Here is a 17,108-nt window from a genome sequence, read left to right on the forward strand (position 1 = left end):
CTCTTCTAGAACATTCTAGTCTTGGCAGTTGGTAGGTAGTTACCAAGAGATATCCATCCATGAGTGAGAGCTTCCTGCAAAATGCAGACTTGTCCAGCATCCTGCACAACTTTTAAACATCCTATCAGATTCTCTGAAAAAAAAATTCTGTTTACAGTGAAATAAGCCCAGAACCTAAACCCATCTTACTAGAAACATGAAGTATTGTTGTGCAATATTAATATACTCTGAATTTTCTAGGAATATGACTGTGATGTAAATCCAAGAGAAAATTGTGTTTGTTTCATTTGGAGATTTTTATCAAGAACTGTTCATTTTTTCCAGAAAATCTTATCAGTGGGAGCTATGCCATTTGTAATACTTGATGTGCTTGCCTAATGTACCACTGTTAGTCTGTATCTATACTGTTGTGTTTGTAGTGATAGTACTTGTAGGTCAAATATCTGACTACTTCTTTTACCTCAAGTTTAGCCATGGCCCAAGATGACATACTTTCAAATTTTCTCCTTTAGATTCCGGTTGGGGTATTATATTCATTTAAAAATTATGTGTATGGACAGTTATACTACCAATAGATTTCTATAAAGGAATGTAAATGGGAGTTCAAGTTAATCACTTAAAAATAGGAAGTTTGGGGATTTCCCTGGTTGCGCAGTGGTTAAGAATCTGCCTGCCAGAGCAGGGGACACGGGTTCGATCCCCGGTCTGGGAAGATCCCACATGCCGCGGAGCAACAAAGCCCGTGCGCCACGACTACTGAGCCTGCACTTTAGAGTCTGCAAGTCACAACTAGTGAAGCCCACGCGCCTAGAGCCCGTGCTCCGCAACAAGAGAAGACACCGCAATGAGAAGCCCGGGCACTGCAACGAAGAGTAGCCCCCGCTCGCTGCAACTGGAGAAAACCTGCGCGCAGTAACGAAGACCCAACACAGCCAAAAAAATAAATTTAAAAAAAAAAGGAAGTTTGATTCAATCCACTTAAAAATCACTAGTACAGACTTTGCGTTTGTGACAGTTACTGGGGCCTTCACCAGCTTTGCTGCCTTCTCCTAGATATGCCATGATTCAACAATGATTCTCTTAAATTATTTTTTATGAGTGAACCTAATATTCTTGTTTTTTTTTATTTTATTTGAAAAAAAATTTTTTAAACATCTTTATTGGAGTATAATTGCTTTACAGTGGTGTGTTAGTTTCTGCTTTATAACAAAGTGAATCAGCTATACATATACATATATCCCTATATCTCTTCCCTCTGGCGTCTCCCTCCCTCCCACCCTCCCTATCCCACCCCTCTAGGTGGTCACAAAGCACCGAGCTGATCTCCCTGTGCTATGAAGCTGCTTCCCACTAGCTATCTATTTTACATTTGGTAGTGTATATATGTCCATGCCACTCTCTCACTTTGTCCCAGCTTACCCTTCCCCCTCCCCGTGTCCTCAAGTCCATTCTCTAGTAGGTCTGTGTCTTTTTTCCCGTCCTGCCCCTAGGTTCTTCATGGCCATTTTTTTTTTTTTTTTTTTTAGATTCCATATATATGTGTTAGCATACAGTATTTGTTTTTCTCTTTCTGACTTACTTCACTCTGTATGACAGTCTCTAGGTCCATCCACCTCACTACAAATAACTCAATTTCGTTTCTTTTTATGGCTGAGTAATATTCCATTGTATATATGTGCCACATCTTCTTTATCCACACAATGTTCATTGCAGCTCTATTTACAATAGCCAGGACATGAAAGCAACCTAAGTGTCCTAATATTCTTGTATTCTACTTAGTGCAAAGTCCATTACTTACATTATTGAGTCAATTTTAATTTTATTTATTTGCTGAATCAAAGTATATTGGGTGCCATTATGGGTCTGGTACTGAGCTAGGCAGTAGAGGTGCAGCTGATGAAGAAAACACAGTCCTGTCCCTCAAGCAGGCTGTGCTCCTGAGAAGGACATGGATGGACAGACTGGTCATTGCAATGCAGTGTAATGCAGGGCCATGTGCACATGTGATGGGACAGCAGGAAGTGGAGTGACACTTCACCTATACTCAAGAGTCAGGGAAGGCTCAGAATAAGTGGTGTTTAAGCTGAGACTTGATGGATGAGAAGGGATGGAGGGCAGAAGAAGAGGTGCAGAAGAGAAGCTCATAGCTTTCCATCTAGAGAGAATAGCATTGCCGAGGTCCAGAGTATAATTGAGCATGATAATTTTGTGCTCCCAATATTTGTGTTTGGCACAGGACTTAAGGAGGAGGGTGGCAAGAGATGAATGGAAATTAGGCTTCTCCATAAATAACTGCAACTCAGATGCATTGGAATGAACACTATAATAAATGCATAGACCAAAAAGTAATGCAGTTATGTGGGACATGTTAGATTAACCTCAATTAAGGTGAACGGTGTATATTTCTTGGAGGAGAAATTATTTAAATTCAGGGGATTTTTCAAGAATTAAGAGTGTGAACCCCCCAAAATTATTACCCAAAGAACTATGAAGAAGTCCTGGGAAGTAACGCAGTAACCCAGATCAAAGAACTTATGCATATATATATTGTTATTATCTAATAAATTGGGCTAAGTTGGACTTTTATCTTCCACGTGTACTCAATGGTCTACACATATGCTTATGTATATTTTCTCTTCTCCTAATACAGCAATATTTAATATAGGAAGTCTAACGACAGAGTATGTAACTTAATGACAAACAACCATGAGGGGATGCATAGACATAGATGAAAGTTACATTTTGAAGCAATATCTGCCCTCCAAAGTTTAATCATCCCACTCTAGCCTTTTCGTCAAAACTAGGGCCTGATTCGATCCCATTTTCCACAAGTGTCTTACTCTGCAGGAGCCAATCTGATAAATAAAGTATTTCCTTAGATTAAATGATATTGATTTAATCAATTTAATCAGTTATTTTGCATATTTGGATTTTAAGTGCTGGGTAAAAGCAGCACTACACTTGGTTTTCATGTCCATTGTAGGATATAGGAAACTATCAATTCTGCCTCCTTTGAGGCCAGTCTGAGAAATATATTCCCAAAAAAGAGACTATGAAGAAGAAAAGGCTGTGATTATTCCTAGTGTCCCTTTCGTACTGAGTTTTTATTCCTATTGAGATCTGTTTTAAGTTAAAAATAAGGTACTTCTTTAAAACAGTATGTAAAGGCATTTTTAAATTGTCTAAGCGGTATGTTCTTTAAAATTCAATTTGGTCTTTCATTTCTCCTTTAAATATATAGGGATATGTGCTTTAATTTCAGGAGAGTTTTTGTTCCTTTCTCTTCTGAGGTTCTATACTCCTTTTGGTTTAAAACCATGGCTGGGCTTTAATCACACAAATTTTTGAACGATAATGCTTGACTATACCGCTGTCATCTGGATGACAGGTTGGAAGCTCCAGGTTGGAAAGGATGATGGAATTTATTATAGCATCTGAAGTGGTATCATTTTAAAATCTAGGTCCCCATACACAAATTTTAGAAAGAGACCTCTTGCCCTTTATTAATTGCAAAAGTGACGCCAGGGGAAAAGGACTATCTCCTTTTTGTAGGCCTCCCATCACTCACCTGTGAAATAGAGGCTGAGTGAAATTTACCTATGCGCATCCATCTTAAATGATTAGTGGGAGTTAAAGTAATTATTATAAATTATAATAATTTACAGCTCTATGAGTTGTAAAAGGTTATATATTACGGAGTTTCATTGTCATAAAGGCAAACACTTAAAGAAATATACACTTATAGACTATACCATAGATCTTCCAACATTTCTAGTCACTTTGCCTTTTATTACTTTACTCTATATGATATGATCAGTGTTGCAGCCATGGTTTTTACAGATGCCTACTAAAATTGCAGTATTTTATGGGAAAGAAAAATAATTTTTCATACAGGCTTACATGAAGTTCAATTTGATTAGGTTCTTAATCACTCTCACCTAGCCTCAGCCCCTTTACTAAATTGGTCTGCACTAGTTTACAGCCATTGGGCTTTGAACAGTAAATCCTAAGTTCTCAAGTGAGCTGTCATATAATTTATAAAGAATGCGATCTGCTGTTATCAGGGTCAAAAACAAGCCCTTTGTAGATTGGTTTATTGTATATCACCACAGGATCACCAAATTCAATTGTAAAAATTGCTAACTTTGAGTGAGCAAACACAGGTGTGGGATTACAGTTGCAATAAACTTGAAATTCATCATCATCTCTGGGTGAATTTGTAGGCGGCAATTGGCTTGATTTATGCATATGGGTTACAGAACAAGAGAGACGTAAGTCAGCATCTCTGGTCAGTTGACACGCAGACGGTCACTGGGAACTGGTGACTGGTGAGCTGGAACTGGAACTGGAACTGGTGCCTGGATTTGGCAAGCAGTGTCGAAACAGTGTAACTAGATGTTTACTGAGCATGCCCGTAATGATGCCATTCAGGCTGTAGAATTGTAGAGGTCTTTGAACATCTGAATATGAAGTTTTTTGGCAATTCCTAAGACAACATGGCAAATGAATTGTGAGCAGGCATGAGATTGGCAACATATTTATCAGTGCTACTTAAAACCCCGTGTTCTAGATTAGCAGTTATGTGTCTCTCTTATGGGTCCCAAGACAATGTGTCTATGAAACACAAGTGGAAAATAAGCCTGTATAAAATTTTTTAGGAAGAATGGTAAAGATGTCTTAGACATCTCTAAGAATACTTCTAGGGAGGACATCTTGATATTACTGAAGAAGAAAACATGCATAATATCAGTTCAACCTATCTAAAGAAGCATTGGCTATTTATAGTTTCACGAGTATGCATTAGTAAGTGGGCTCTTTGCCCTCTTTATTATTGCTTCAACACAGTATTGAACTTTGGCTTCCAAACTTATTGCCTACAATGTACTATAAGAAATAACATTGTTAATTACAACCCAGTGCATACATACGATACGCAACGGTAGCAAAACCTTCACAAGAAACACTTACCCTTAATTCATATGATGAGCTCTGAAATACTCTATTCTGTTTCAAACATGAATGCTTGCGGACATGTGCTAAATGATTTCAGGTCCTGCGGCTTGAAAGATATGCAAGCCAGGGTGAAGTGAGAGAAACAGGTGAAACCTTTACTTGGATGTTCCTGCTTGCTATTGAAACATGAAAGATAGGCAGTACCACTACTGCTTGCCTAGAGATTAAGTAGGCAAAGTTACAATTAAAGAGCTTCTGTAATTAACGCTGTGCTTGTAAGAGTCCTTAGCGTCTGGGAGGTGACTGAATGGTGAGAATTATGTGCTTTTCTACAATAGATCTTATGCTTATCTGTAAGGTAGTCTTAATACATAGATATATCTTTCCTTGCTGGACTCCAAGCTTCTTAAGTAGTCTCTTCTTATCCCTTAGCACCAAGCATAGTACTTAACCTGTTGCTTGTATGTTATAAATGGTAACTGAATAAGTGAATGTATGGATGAATGATCGAAGAGAACAAAAGAGTCAGATGCACTCATCATTTATTACAGAACTTTCCATGCGCCAAAAGCTATGCTAGGACAGTGAGTACTACAAAGGTAAATAAGACAGGCTCATAATGACTGGTTTGGGGTATAATAGCAGTGGGTATGAGCAAAATGGCTGTGGGATAATGAACCTTAGGTCTTTCATAACAGTAGCGTAGAGGAACAGCTTCCTTCTCAACTCTGTCCCCGTGTCCTGGAATAGCAGCCACAGTCTGGGAATGAAAATTGCAAAATGTGGGTCAGTCACTTTGGTTTACCTTTCTGTGACATTAACCCTGCTTGTGACGCATGGTGACTTTTCCTTTAAGCACACCTATTAGCCATGGTCCCCACTCTCCAACGTTCCTGAAATAACTACTCTATTTCACTCCTTTTCGCCTCTCTGGGGAATTCTTTACTGTACGTTAGTAGCTGGAAATGGCTGGGAAGAACCAATTTTCTTCTGAGGCAAATAGGTATTTGGCCCATAGATCTCAGTGTGGGTTGTGGAAATGGCAGATTCCACTGGTCTAGGGTCATTTTAATTGAATTTGAGGACTTAACTAATTGAAAGAAAAAGCCAACCAACAACATACGGTACTTGAACTTCATGTCACGGTGCACCTGAACTGGCACATTCTAGCCAGTGAGAACTCACTTAAATTTGCAGGAATTTTGGGAACCTATTATTAAGCACAGTCATTATTTAAAAACCACATTGTATAAATTTACAGTTAAATTAATTATTAAGAATAGGGTAATAAATTCTCAAAATTTATCACTTTCTAATCATTTTATTATTCGTTACACTCTTGAGGTCTTCGTATCTGTATGGAGAAAGTGTTATGTGATGGTGTGTTGCTGCACACCTGTTCCCAACTTGAAATTCAGTAACATCATTTTGGTAACTAGAAATGAGATTATTTATACCTTGGAAATTGGCAAACTATAAATCGGGGCTCCCCCTCAAAACCTAGAGCTGGTTGTTAAACATTTGCCAACACAGCACTGACTCCATCTCCAATATCTCAAATACTGGGATTGATGGGCACTGAGAAGGGGAAAAAAAAAAAGAATGAACAATGGTTCTACACTTTAGTAAACAGATAATCATAGCCAATCGTAGTAAGTGCCATTGTAGATGTCTTAGGAGATAGTAGAGCCAGTACACAGGTTTCCATACGTTCTCTGTTCATGGAGTTCTTAGTCTTAGTGTCTGTATCACTCATGGTTTTTCAGAGAAACAGAACCAAGAGTATATATCTATCTATCTATATATAGAGAGATATATACACACACACACATACTGTGTAACCTACATATATATGTATGTGTGTGTGTGTGTGTGTGTGTATACACACAGAGAGAGAGAGAGAGAGAGAGAGAGAGAGAGAGGTTTATTTTTAGGAACTGGCTCAAGAGATGTGATGGGGGGGCCAGCAGTTCTGAAATCTGTAGGGCAGGCAGGCAGTCTGAAAACTCAAAGCTGATGTTGCAGTCTTAAGGCAGAATTTCTTTTTCTCGGGGAAACCTCAGTTTTTGCTCATGATGGCTTTCAATCGATTGCATGAGGCCCACCCTCATCCAATTACAGAGGGTAATCTCCTTTACTTAAAAATCACACATCTTAACCACATCTACAAAATACCTTCACAGCAACACCTAGATTAATATTTCATTAAATTACTGGGTACCATAGCCTAGCCACATTGACACAAAACTGTAATTTTTCTATGATGCTCCTAGACTAGAGGAAATACTATTTTACTTCTTGTTAAATTCAAACAACTCAGTATTTATATCCTGAAGAACTTAGTAGCCATTTGAAAATATAATACGCATAGAATGTAAGAAAAAGATAGGTGTACATCACAACGAAAGGGGAGATGAGGGCGTGGGGTTTCTGATACCTTGACTTGGCTTTTTGGTTATCTTGTTCTCAGACACCTACAGATTATAACTGAAGTTTTTCGTACTTAGATAACTTTCAGTTTGATTTTGAAATACAGAAATAGTGAAATCAAGATTTCTTTACTGGACTTCACTCTCGGAGAACTATCTTGAAACTAAAAATTAACTTTTTGGATGTTGATGAGATTTTATTATCATTTAACTGCTTCCTATATGAGCATTTTATATTGAACATACAACCTGGTGAATGTAATACTCAGAGGAGTAGGAAAGGAAAGGTCCCCTTGGGAGACGGCTGAGTTTATCAGAATGGCTATTTATCAGAAGGTGAATCTCTTGGGAAAGCACGCTCGTTAATTCCACTGTCCATCTTTCCCCAGTTCATTTTCAATACACCTCTGGGGTGGGTACTGCCTTTTGATCATTTCTCACTCCAATGTTTTTCTGATTATATTAATACTTAAAACAATTTTTAAATTAATTTTCATTGGAGTATAGTCGCTTTACAATGTTGTGTTAGTTTCTGCTGTACAGCAAAGTGAATCAGCTATACATATACATATATCCCCTCTTTTTTGGGTTTCCTTCCCGTTTAGGTCACCACAGAGCCCTGAGTTGGGTCCCCTGTGCTGTACAGTAGGTTCTCATTAGTTATCTATTTTATACATAGTATCAATAGTGTATATATGTCAATCCCCATCTCCCAATTCATCCCACCCCCTTTCCCCCTTGGTATCCATATGTTTGTTCTCTACCCCATCTTCACCCCCAAGACCATCAGCTTTTCTGAAATAACAGAAACAAGGAAATGGGAAAGACCAAAATCATTGGCAGAAGATCTATGGAGGTGGGATCTATACCATCTAGAGCAGAATGTTTGAAATCGTTTCTCTGCAATTCTTGGAACAGATTTAAACAATTAACTCATGGGTGCCACTCAAAGGATTTATTTTTACAAAATGCAGAGTGAAAATTTTATAACTAAAAGCATTAGTATTTAAAGTCTTTATCAGCAAGTTGACAACATCAAGGATGACTCTATTATAGGTTATTTGAGTGATAAGATCCACTGAAGTATACTGAACATGAATTGAATTTCTTAGAACTTGTGTAAAAGTTTGAAGATTTTTCATCATGGTACTGAACAACTTTGTTAAAGAAAAGCAGCCCTTCACGAAATTGAAGGATCGTTTATAATAACGCTTCACAATGAAAAATGTTGAAGAAACGCTTATTTGGAGGTTTGGGGAATTTGAACTTAAAGAATGAGCTAGAACATACATTTGAAAAATGTTGCTTTCCTAAGGTCTGCCACTTCTTATTAGCTCATAGAGGAACTTTATGACACCAAAAACCGTCCAGAACTATTAACTCCAATTTAAATTTTCTTAGCTATCAGAAACTCTAGCTGTAAGTTCACTTATTCTGGGGTATTTACTTCCCTAAACCTGTTTCCTTGGATTCTTTGCTCCAGTCAACTTCCCAGGCACTAGATGAACAAAATAATTGGTTATTTGAGGTGACATATCAAATGATGAGGAGACTCTAGCTTGGTACCAGACACAGCTAATTGACTGTGGGGATTTTAATAGTTCAAGGATGAGAGAACTTTGGCATAGAACGTATGCTCTGAAGAGGGCCAAGTCTAACACAAATATTGCACTCTAATCAAATGGTATTTGGAGGTTCAGACATTGAAGTGCTCTGTGTTGTGAGATCTTGCCATCTTCTTTGTACTTTTTAAAGTGTTTTGATTTCCTACCTACCTTCTAGGAAGTGCCAGGGTAGTAATTTCCCTCCACACTCCCAAACACTATAAAAGCCAAGAGTTTGTCTATAGTCTGTGAAATGTGACTCATTCGGGGTACTTCATTTTTGTTGTTTGTTTATTTGGAATGTGCATTCTGAGGTCCCTGCATGTCACCTCCGAGGGCAGAGAGTCTCCTGCAGGCGACCCACAGAAGCTGACTTCTGTGGTTAATGAGGTCCTCCTGTCTCCTGCTGTCTCCCACCGTGCCACTCACCAAGTCTATTCCTGGCAGCTTTCAGACCCTGGGCCACCCCTGGAGGGAGCTCGATCTGGCAGAAATCACATTTCTGCTGTCACCTCAGCATCTTGGAGTGAAAACAAACACCTGGGCAGGCATTTGGGGAAAGACGTTGTAAAAAGTGACACATAGTTGAAAGGAGCATGTAGGAGGAACGGCCCCATCTCTTCTGTCTTGGAAAACAGATCACAATTTATGGGCTGACTGTATGTCCCCGAACCTTTGCTCACTCTCTAACTTCCCGGTGGAACTCCTTTCTTCCACATTTTCGATTTCTTTTGTTTATTTTAGAGCTAATGAAGATTTCTATAAAAACACAGGGACTCGGGAATTCACTGGCATGAACTTCAGGTGCCCTAAGAAAGCAGGCACTTGTGTAAGCTGATTTCCTGACCTTGTGTCTCATCTTGCGGGATGTGAACCTATCATCATGATTTGCACATAGATTTTTCAATACATGTTTGATATGTCAGGGTACAGGCATCATAGTTTCAATCCCACATTTTCTGCCTGGAACCAGCTATTTAGTATCTTTATTATTAGTGATCTTGGAGGCGCCTGGTGGTACTCCAATTGAGCTAAATATTGTATCTAGTTATGTAATAGATAACATCTAGAGAACCTAAGGGGATTTGAGAAAGGAGTGTGGGTTGGAAACTCTCAAAGGACAACACATTTTTCTCCCTCCTAAATTACAGCTTTGGAAGAATCCCATTATTAATACAAATACTCTTAAGTGTCAGGAAGTATTTAAACTGAGAAAAGTTTCATATTCTTGTTCTTTGGAGAAATTGGAACAGGAAGGGTGAGAGGTAATTCTTTATACAGCCAAGTAGCTGTCGTGTCTGATTTCAGAAAGTCAATATTTCAGGTGTTACAGACCCTGTGGTCTCTGTCTAACTACTCTTCTGTTCTAACCCTAAAGCAGCCATAGACAAGGCATGAATGAGTAGGTGGGACTGTTTTCCAATAAAACTTTATTTATGGACAATTAAATCGGAATTTCATAAAACTTCACATAGCACAAAATATCATTCTTTTGATTTTTTAGAACCATTTTGCTCACAGGTCCTACAAAAACAGATGGTAGGCTGGATTTGGCCCAGAGGCTATGGTTTGCATACCCCTGTTCTAGGGCCAAAACTAAAATAAATAAATGAACCTACTCACAACAAATTGTCCAGTTGTCCTAAGTCTTTCTGGCCATTCAAAGTCATCAGGTTGTTTTGGCAGTTAGCAGTGGCCTCAAATTAGGGGGAGAGAGGAGCTGTTGAAGAGTTTAATTCCTCCACAACCTTCTTACCTAGTGATGTGTTAGGAAGGAAGCGAGGCTCAGTCTCAATGGACCACAGGTTTCATGCGCGCTGGTCCTGTGTGTTTGGGGACATCGTCGTGGTCTTTTCCTAGGAACTCTAACAAGAACTTTGCACAAAAGAGTTACTCTTCCTATAGCACGATTCTTCAACATTCTGCTGATCTCCCCATCTGTTCACTTTCTCTCTCCATCTTTTTTATCTCTGTCTCTCTATGTCTTTCATTATCTCTCTGCCAGGGACCCATACAGAGGAGGAAACATGAGTTGACTTCTTAAGGACACTTTAGTTCAATTAAAAAAATCTAACACTGCTTTGAATTAATAAGGCAGCCGCTTACATATATTTCCATGACTATATATACACACACACAAGAAATAAATTTGGTTTAAATTTGTCCCACTAAGAAGTATCTTTCTCTTTTTATTTATCACTTGACATAAAATACTGATTTTCTTGGAGTGATTAGAGATTATAAGACCTCCAATCCAATCTAATTTCATGAATGTAATTCCACAGGGTTTCTTCCACAAATATCCTAAATACAACTATTTCCCTCAGGTCATAAAATGTTTATTTTCTTTTGGTCAGCTTTTCACCAGAAGTCCCATGCATTTTGTTGTAAACTCAGTTGTAATGATTCAGAAGTAGAATGCAGTCCTGATGTACTAAATCTTGAGAAATGGACATTTCATTTGTGCATAATATAGTAGGAAATGGAGTAGGGGGAAATAGGAAACAGAGTAGGGGGATTTAAGAAAATGGTTTATAACAGGTCAGAGAAAGGAACATTCTGTAAAGTTGTTAATATTAAATATCCATTTAATCTGGAAAAAGAGTGTTGTTCTTATCAGTTAGCCTTGGTATTTTATAAAAAGAAAATTAGTGATTTGTGGACCATTTGCTTTTGATAAAGCCATACTTATTCCTTCCCAGTGTTTTCAACTCTAGAACTACTTTTCTCAATGGGATGTATCAGAATCACATGTGGGAAAATTTCAAAATTCACATTGTTCTATCCCATCTCTTTTTGGCATGGTCAATACCTTCAAATAGAAACTCATCAGGAACACACCTGTAGTTGAACAAGTTGAGTTACCACTCGATGCAGCAACTGAGGATACACCATGGAGAGCCACAGGGTTTCTCAGTAAGAGGGACTTCAACAGAATCTTCTGTAGGATTTGGATTTGGGTGTGTGATGTTGGGAAGGGTTCCAAGAAGCAGGGCTTCACCCTAGATCGGAGGCTGTCAGAAAGCAGAGGTAATTCTATAAGAAGGTATCTCAATAAATGTGACCAGCAAGGAGGGAGACTAGGGTGAAGATCAATCTGTAAAAGGTAAAGAAGTCCAGAGGCTCATTTTGCCTGAGAGAGAAGGTGTTCAGTACTTTTGGAATGGCACAATCACCTTGTTTCTGTCTGTGCTGGGACAATTTTCTTTTATTAATTAATTAATTTATTATTTATTTTTGGTTGCATTGGGTCTTCCTGGCTGCGCGCAGGCTTTCTCCAGTTGCGGCGAGTGGGGGCTGCTCCTTGCGGTGCGCGGGCTTCCCACTGCGGTGGCCTCTCTTGCTGTGAAGCACAGGCTCTAGGTGCGTGGGCTTCAGTAGTTGTGGCACGTGGGCTCAGCAGCTGCGGCTCGCGGGCTCTGGAGCGCAGGCTCAGTAGTTGTGGTGCACGGGTTTAGTTGCTTCGCGGCATGTGGGATCCTCCTGGACCAGGGCTCGAACCCGTGTCTCCTGCATTGGCAGGCGGGTTCCTAATCACTGCGCCACCAGGGAAGTCCTTGAGACAAAATTTTGACGTGGCCTTGCTTTGTCTCATTTCATCCTGGTCTCAGGGTAATCTTGTCTAAGGTGGGTGTTCTGTGAGATTGTTTAGGTGTAATAGTAACAGTGACCTGGCTGTGGGTACCGGGCAGGTTGGCTTCTGAATGTTAAGGGCAGCTTGTTTTTTCTTTCTGAATATCTACCCCCTGCCCTCCTTTCTGTCACCACTATGGTGGCTATTACTTTCTAATGACATATTTCCAAGTTTTTATTACAAAATATTTTAAATGTATAGAAGAGTAATGATAGTAATATAATAAACACTGTGTAAATATCAAGCAACTTATGAAATAAAAGATTATAGATACAAGTATTTGAGCATTTCTCTCAAATCCTAATTCCTCCTGGGAGGAAACTGGTATCTTGAATTTGATGTTTATCATTCTCAAGTACCATGCATTTTCCTTTCCTTTTAAAAAAAAATATACCTAAGATATTTTATGGTCTCCTTCCCTTCCAGGAATTATATAAGATCTAACTTTAATACAGACCCGTGATTCTTTTTTATTCTGGGGTTGTTTTAAGTAGGCACTAAAACATCCAACTGCATGAGACAGACACCCTATACTTCAAACAGGGTCATGGGGACATAATTTTATATAAGTACTGTTAAACATTATAAATGAATTGTAATCATCGCATCAAGTACTCGTTCATTTGGTTTTTCCATGCCCTACAGTGATTTTAATCACAGGGACAATTTGTTGGTTTTATTTAGCAAGATGTTGGGTGGATTTTCCTTCTTCCTTCTGCTGGCTCTGTTAAACATTTTTGACACTGACGGAGCTGAATCAATTGGAAATTCACATTTTATGCAATAACAGACCATTTTAATTTCATGAAGCAAGGGCTTGGCTTCCACTTGCAAATAGCACCGAAGAAAGCAATATTGTCAAAAGAAGTGGCCCAGTATATCGAGAGATAAATCTATTGAATTAAACCCAAGACTTTCATTACCTTTTGCTTTACATTTCCATACAACATAAGCATTAATTAAACCCATCAGTGCCTTCCTCCTTGCAGGAGAACATTTTCTCTCTGACAAGAAATGTTAACCGAGGGAACATGTGGCACAGGAGGCCAGCCATTAAAATCACACTTGCTTTCACCAGGAGGAAAGCTGATGCATTTTGACGGACAGACGGGCAGAAACAGAACACAGCGAATGATTGCCATCTTTTCTTGGCCCTGCTGTCTAACAGACTATGGTGATGGGGCTGAATGTCTCTTGCCTCACTTGAGGTTTCCAAAGATAAGCACATTTATAACTGTATTGCATCTCTTGTCACCCGGCGTTACTTGGTGCATTTCAAATGAAAGCAGGAAAATCGTCGTGGTCTTCTGGGGTCTTTAATGTACCTTTACTTACATGACAGGGGCTGGAACTAAATGTCAGGTGTCTTAGTCCCTTTGGGCTGCTACAACAGAAATACCATAAACCGGGTAGCTTATAAACAGCAAACATTTACTTCTCACAGTTCTGGAGGCTGGGAAGTTTAAGATCATGTCACTGGTAGATTCAGTGTCTGGTGAGGGTCTTCTCCCTGTTTCACAGACCCCATCTTTTGGCTGTGTCCCTAAGTGGCAGAAGGGACAAACTAGCTCTCTGGGGTCTCTTCTGGAAGGGCACCAATCCCATTCATGATCTAATCACCACCCAAAGGCCCCATCTCCTAATACCATCACCTTGGGGGTTAGGATTCGACATATGAATTTCGGGGGGTCATAGACATTCAAACCATGGGGTGGGTTCAACTTCAGTCTGGAGTATTTGGAAGGTTAGATACCCTGAGGCCCAGATAAAAGTTCATGGGGAGGGCTGGGGGGCTGGTGGAACAAGGACCCCAGGATTTGAGGGAAATGTCAGAGAAGCAAACTCCCTGAACCCCTTATCATTCCATGCTGACGTTTACGTACTCCTTGCAGGGGAACACTTAAGAATCTGTCCTCAGGAGTACACGTGCTGCACCACGGAAATGGAAGACAAGCTAAGCCAGCAAAGCAAACTGGAGTTTGAAAACCTGGTGGAGGAGACGAGTCACTTTGTGCGCACCACTTTCGTGTCCAGGCACAAGAAATTTGACGGTAGGTGACAGTTTTTATTTCTCGTTGTTCTGGGTGCGCTTTTCGATGCGAGATTCTTGATATTATATGAAAAACATTTTTTTTAGGTGGAAGCTTTTCTCTCCTTCTTAAACATTTATAACTGTGTCTATTTTTAGAAAAGGCATGAGCGCTCTTGACAATTTTTATGTCTTGGAAAAAACCTGAGTTAACAAAGAGCTGTTTGGCATTTGTGGTTCGCCTGTGAGGTTTATTCTGAATGATTTGGCTTACGTTTTCATTATTAGAGTGATTCTAAGTCAGGTTTTGTCACACCATAGCTTGTCTTCAGTTTCCATCTAGGGATTTGCTTTGAAGTCATTAAATGTCATTTAAAATTATTTGAAATAGAACATCACTTTTAAGAGGATAGGCTTGTTTTAAAGTGCCCAGTGACAGACTCCTTTATTTTAGAGTTTTCCATTCCTATAGTATAACTACATTTTATATTGTAGTTGCAATGCATCCAGCAGAAGGTTTAGACCCTTCATTTATTTCTTGATAATAACCAGTCGACTTCATTTCTGTATTCTGTTTTTTAAATAAACATTTTGTATTAGAAAGCACAAAGAGCGAAAGTAATTATTACTAGGTTTTCAGCATGGAATTTTCCCGTCAGAGACTCAGAAAGATATTCAAAAGCAATCTGACTTTTATCAACTGAATGAATAATAAAAACGATAAAGATAATATTCTTAGGTGGTGAAAGTTGTCAGTGCTCTGTGAAATGAATGCACCTTACTATGGCTCATTGTAAACCAGACTTGCAAATTGTAGGGACCCTTCCTTGTGCGCCTTTGGTCTTAGGAAGTTGCCCAAGGGCAACAGAACCTCCATTCATTTCCTCCAGCCTTTCCAATCAATGCACAACAAAGCCAGTTCAGAAAAACCTTGGCGAAGTTCATCTTTTTTTCCTACTCTCTGTAATAGGCAAAATGTTCTGTTTCATTGCTGCTTTAAACTGGCCACACCAATTTCTTTAAATCAGTCCTTCAGGTTCTAAAAGGCAGGTCCACCTGGTGGTGTTTCAGTACTCAAGATAACGTGAATTTTCCGTGGAAGTAAAGGGACTTATATTTTTGCAAGTATGTTTCAGCATCTTCACATTCTTCCTCTGCCTCTCGCTCTGTGTTCAACTGTATATGTGGATGTATATGAAAATAACTTTATTTAGAAGTGATGCTGCAAATGTTGTTCCCTTGAATGCAACTAGGAGTACTTGGGAGTTGGCCTTGATTGACAGATTACAAATCCAGTGACATTCAGGAGCCCCTGAAGGGGCTCTGTGTTTGAGGAACTATAATGTATCGGTTCAAACTGAGGCAAATTGAAAGGTCTTATCCTTTGTTACAAAAAGCAGATGAGGATGATATGCTGCTTTTGACTTCTACCTATGTCTTTAGAAAACAACTCTTAGGGCTTTTTTTTTTTTTTTTTATAATTTATTTATTATTTATTTATTTTTGGCTGTGTTGGGTCTTCGTTTCTGTGCGAGGGCTTTCTACTAGTTGCAGCAAGTGGGGACTACTCTTCATCGTGGTGCGCGAGCCTCTCACTATCGTGGCCTCTCTTGTTGTCTGGAGCACAGGCTCCAGACGCGCAGGCTCAGTAGTTGTGGCTCACGGGCCCAGTTGCTCCGCGGCATGTGGGATCTTCCCAGACCAGGGCTCGAACCCGTGTCCCCTGCATTGGCAGGCAGATTCTCAACCACTGCGCCACCAGGGAAGCCCACTCTTAGGGCTTTTATAAAGCTGTGCTCCAAAATTAAGTAGGAATAATTCCAGAGCAGTATTCACAGTACATAATATATATTCCTTTAAATAAAAATATTAGACTTAAGGTAGATTTATGGGGAGTTGATTTTGTATTTTTTAATGAGTAAAGCTATTCAACAAGACTGAGCCAGGTACTTCCTGTATTCTCTTATCAATGACTTTCAATATTTTTGAATTTATAATTGGTAACCCCAGATCTCATTACTCTTACCAAAGAAACCACTCTCTCTTTGTGTGTGTGTGTGTCTCTCTCTCTCTCTCTCTCTCTCTGTCTTTCTCTCTCTGTACAGGTACGTTTTAAATTATTCTAATGTACTTAGGGGTATTATGTCAATTGGTTTGACAGGACATTGATTTTGCTAAGATTCAATCTGACGTAGAGGGTGATGAATTCTTTAACAACAGTGCATTTCATTGTAGTTGCATTAGGCTGGGATGGGAGAGAAGTTAAGATGTTTTTCAAGGAAGCTTTCAGCTAGACTTTTTTAAAAAATCTAAATGTGATCCTGGTGAGCTCAGCTTCTGAAGAGCTATCTTTAAAAAATTATAAAAATATATAAATTAAAAAGTAACCATTATAATTTCTGATCTTTCATTAGGCAATTTTATGAAGGTCAGCCATGCAATTGTATGATTTATCTTCT

At 39.1% G+C, this 17,108-nt stretch overlaps 1 protein-coding gene across 2 annotated transcripts in view; it reads left to right on the forward strand.

The window, feature by feature from the left end:
- Nucleotides 1–17,108, forward strand: part of GPC6 (glypican 6) — a 1,058,679-nt gene that overhangs the window by 256,377 nt on the left and 785,194 nt on the right. For both annotated transcript variants that reach the window (XM_036832071.1, XM_036832072.1), the window contains exon 2: nucleotides 14,513–14,671. In XM_036832071.1, coding sequence (XP_036687966.1) covers nucleotides 14,513–14,671 — 159 coding nt within the window. The remainder of the gene's footprint in view (nucleotides 1–14,512; nucleotides 14,672–17,108) is intronic.

Source organism: Balaenoptera musculus, chromosome 18 (genome assembly GCF_009873245.2).
Source record: "Balaenoptera musculus isolate JJ_BM4_2016_0621 chromosome 18, mBalMus1.pri.v3, whole genome shotgun sequence".
NCBI lineage: Eukaryota > Metazoa > Chordata > Mammalia > Artiodactyla > Balaenopteridae > Balaenoptera > Balaenoptera musculus.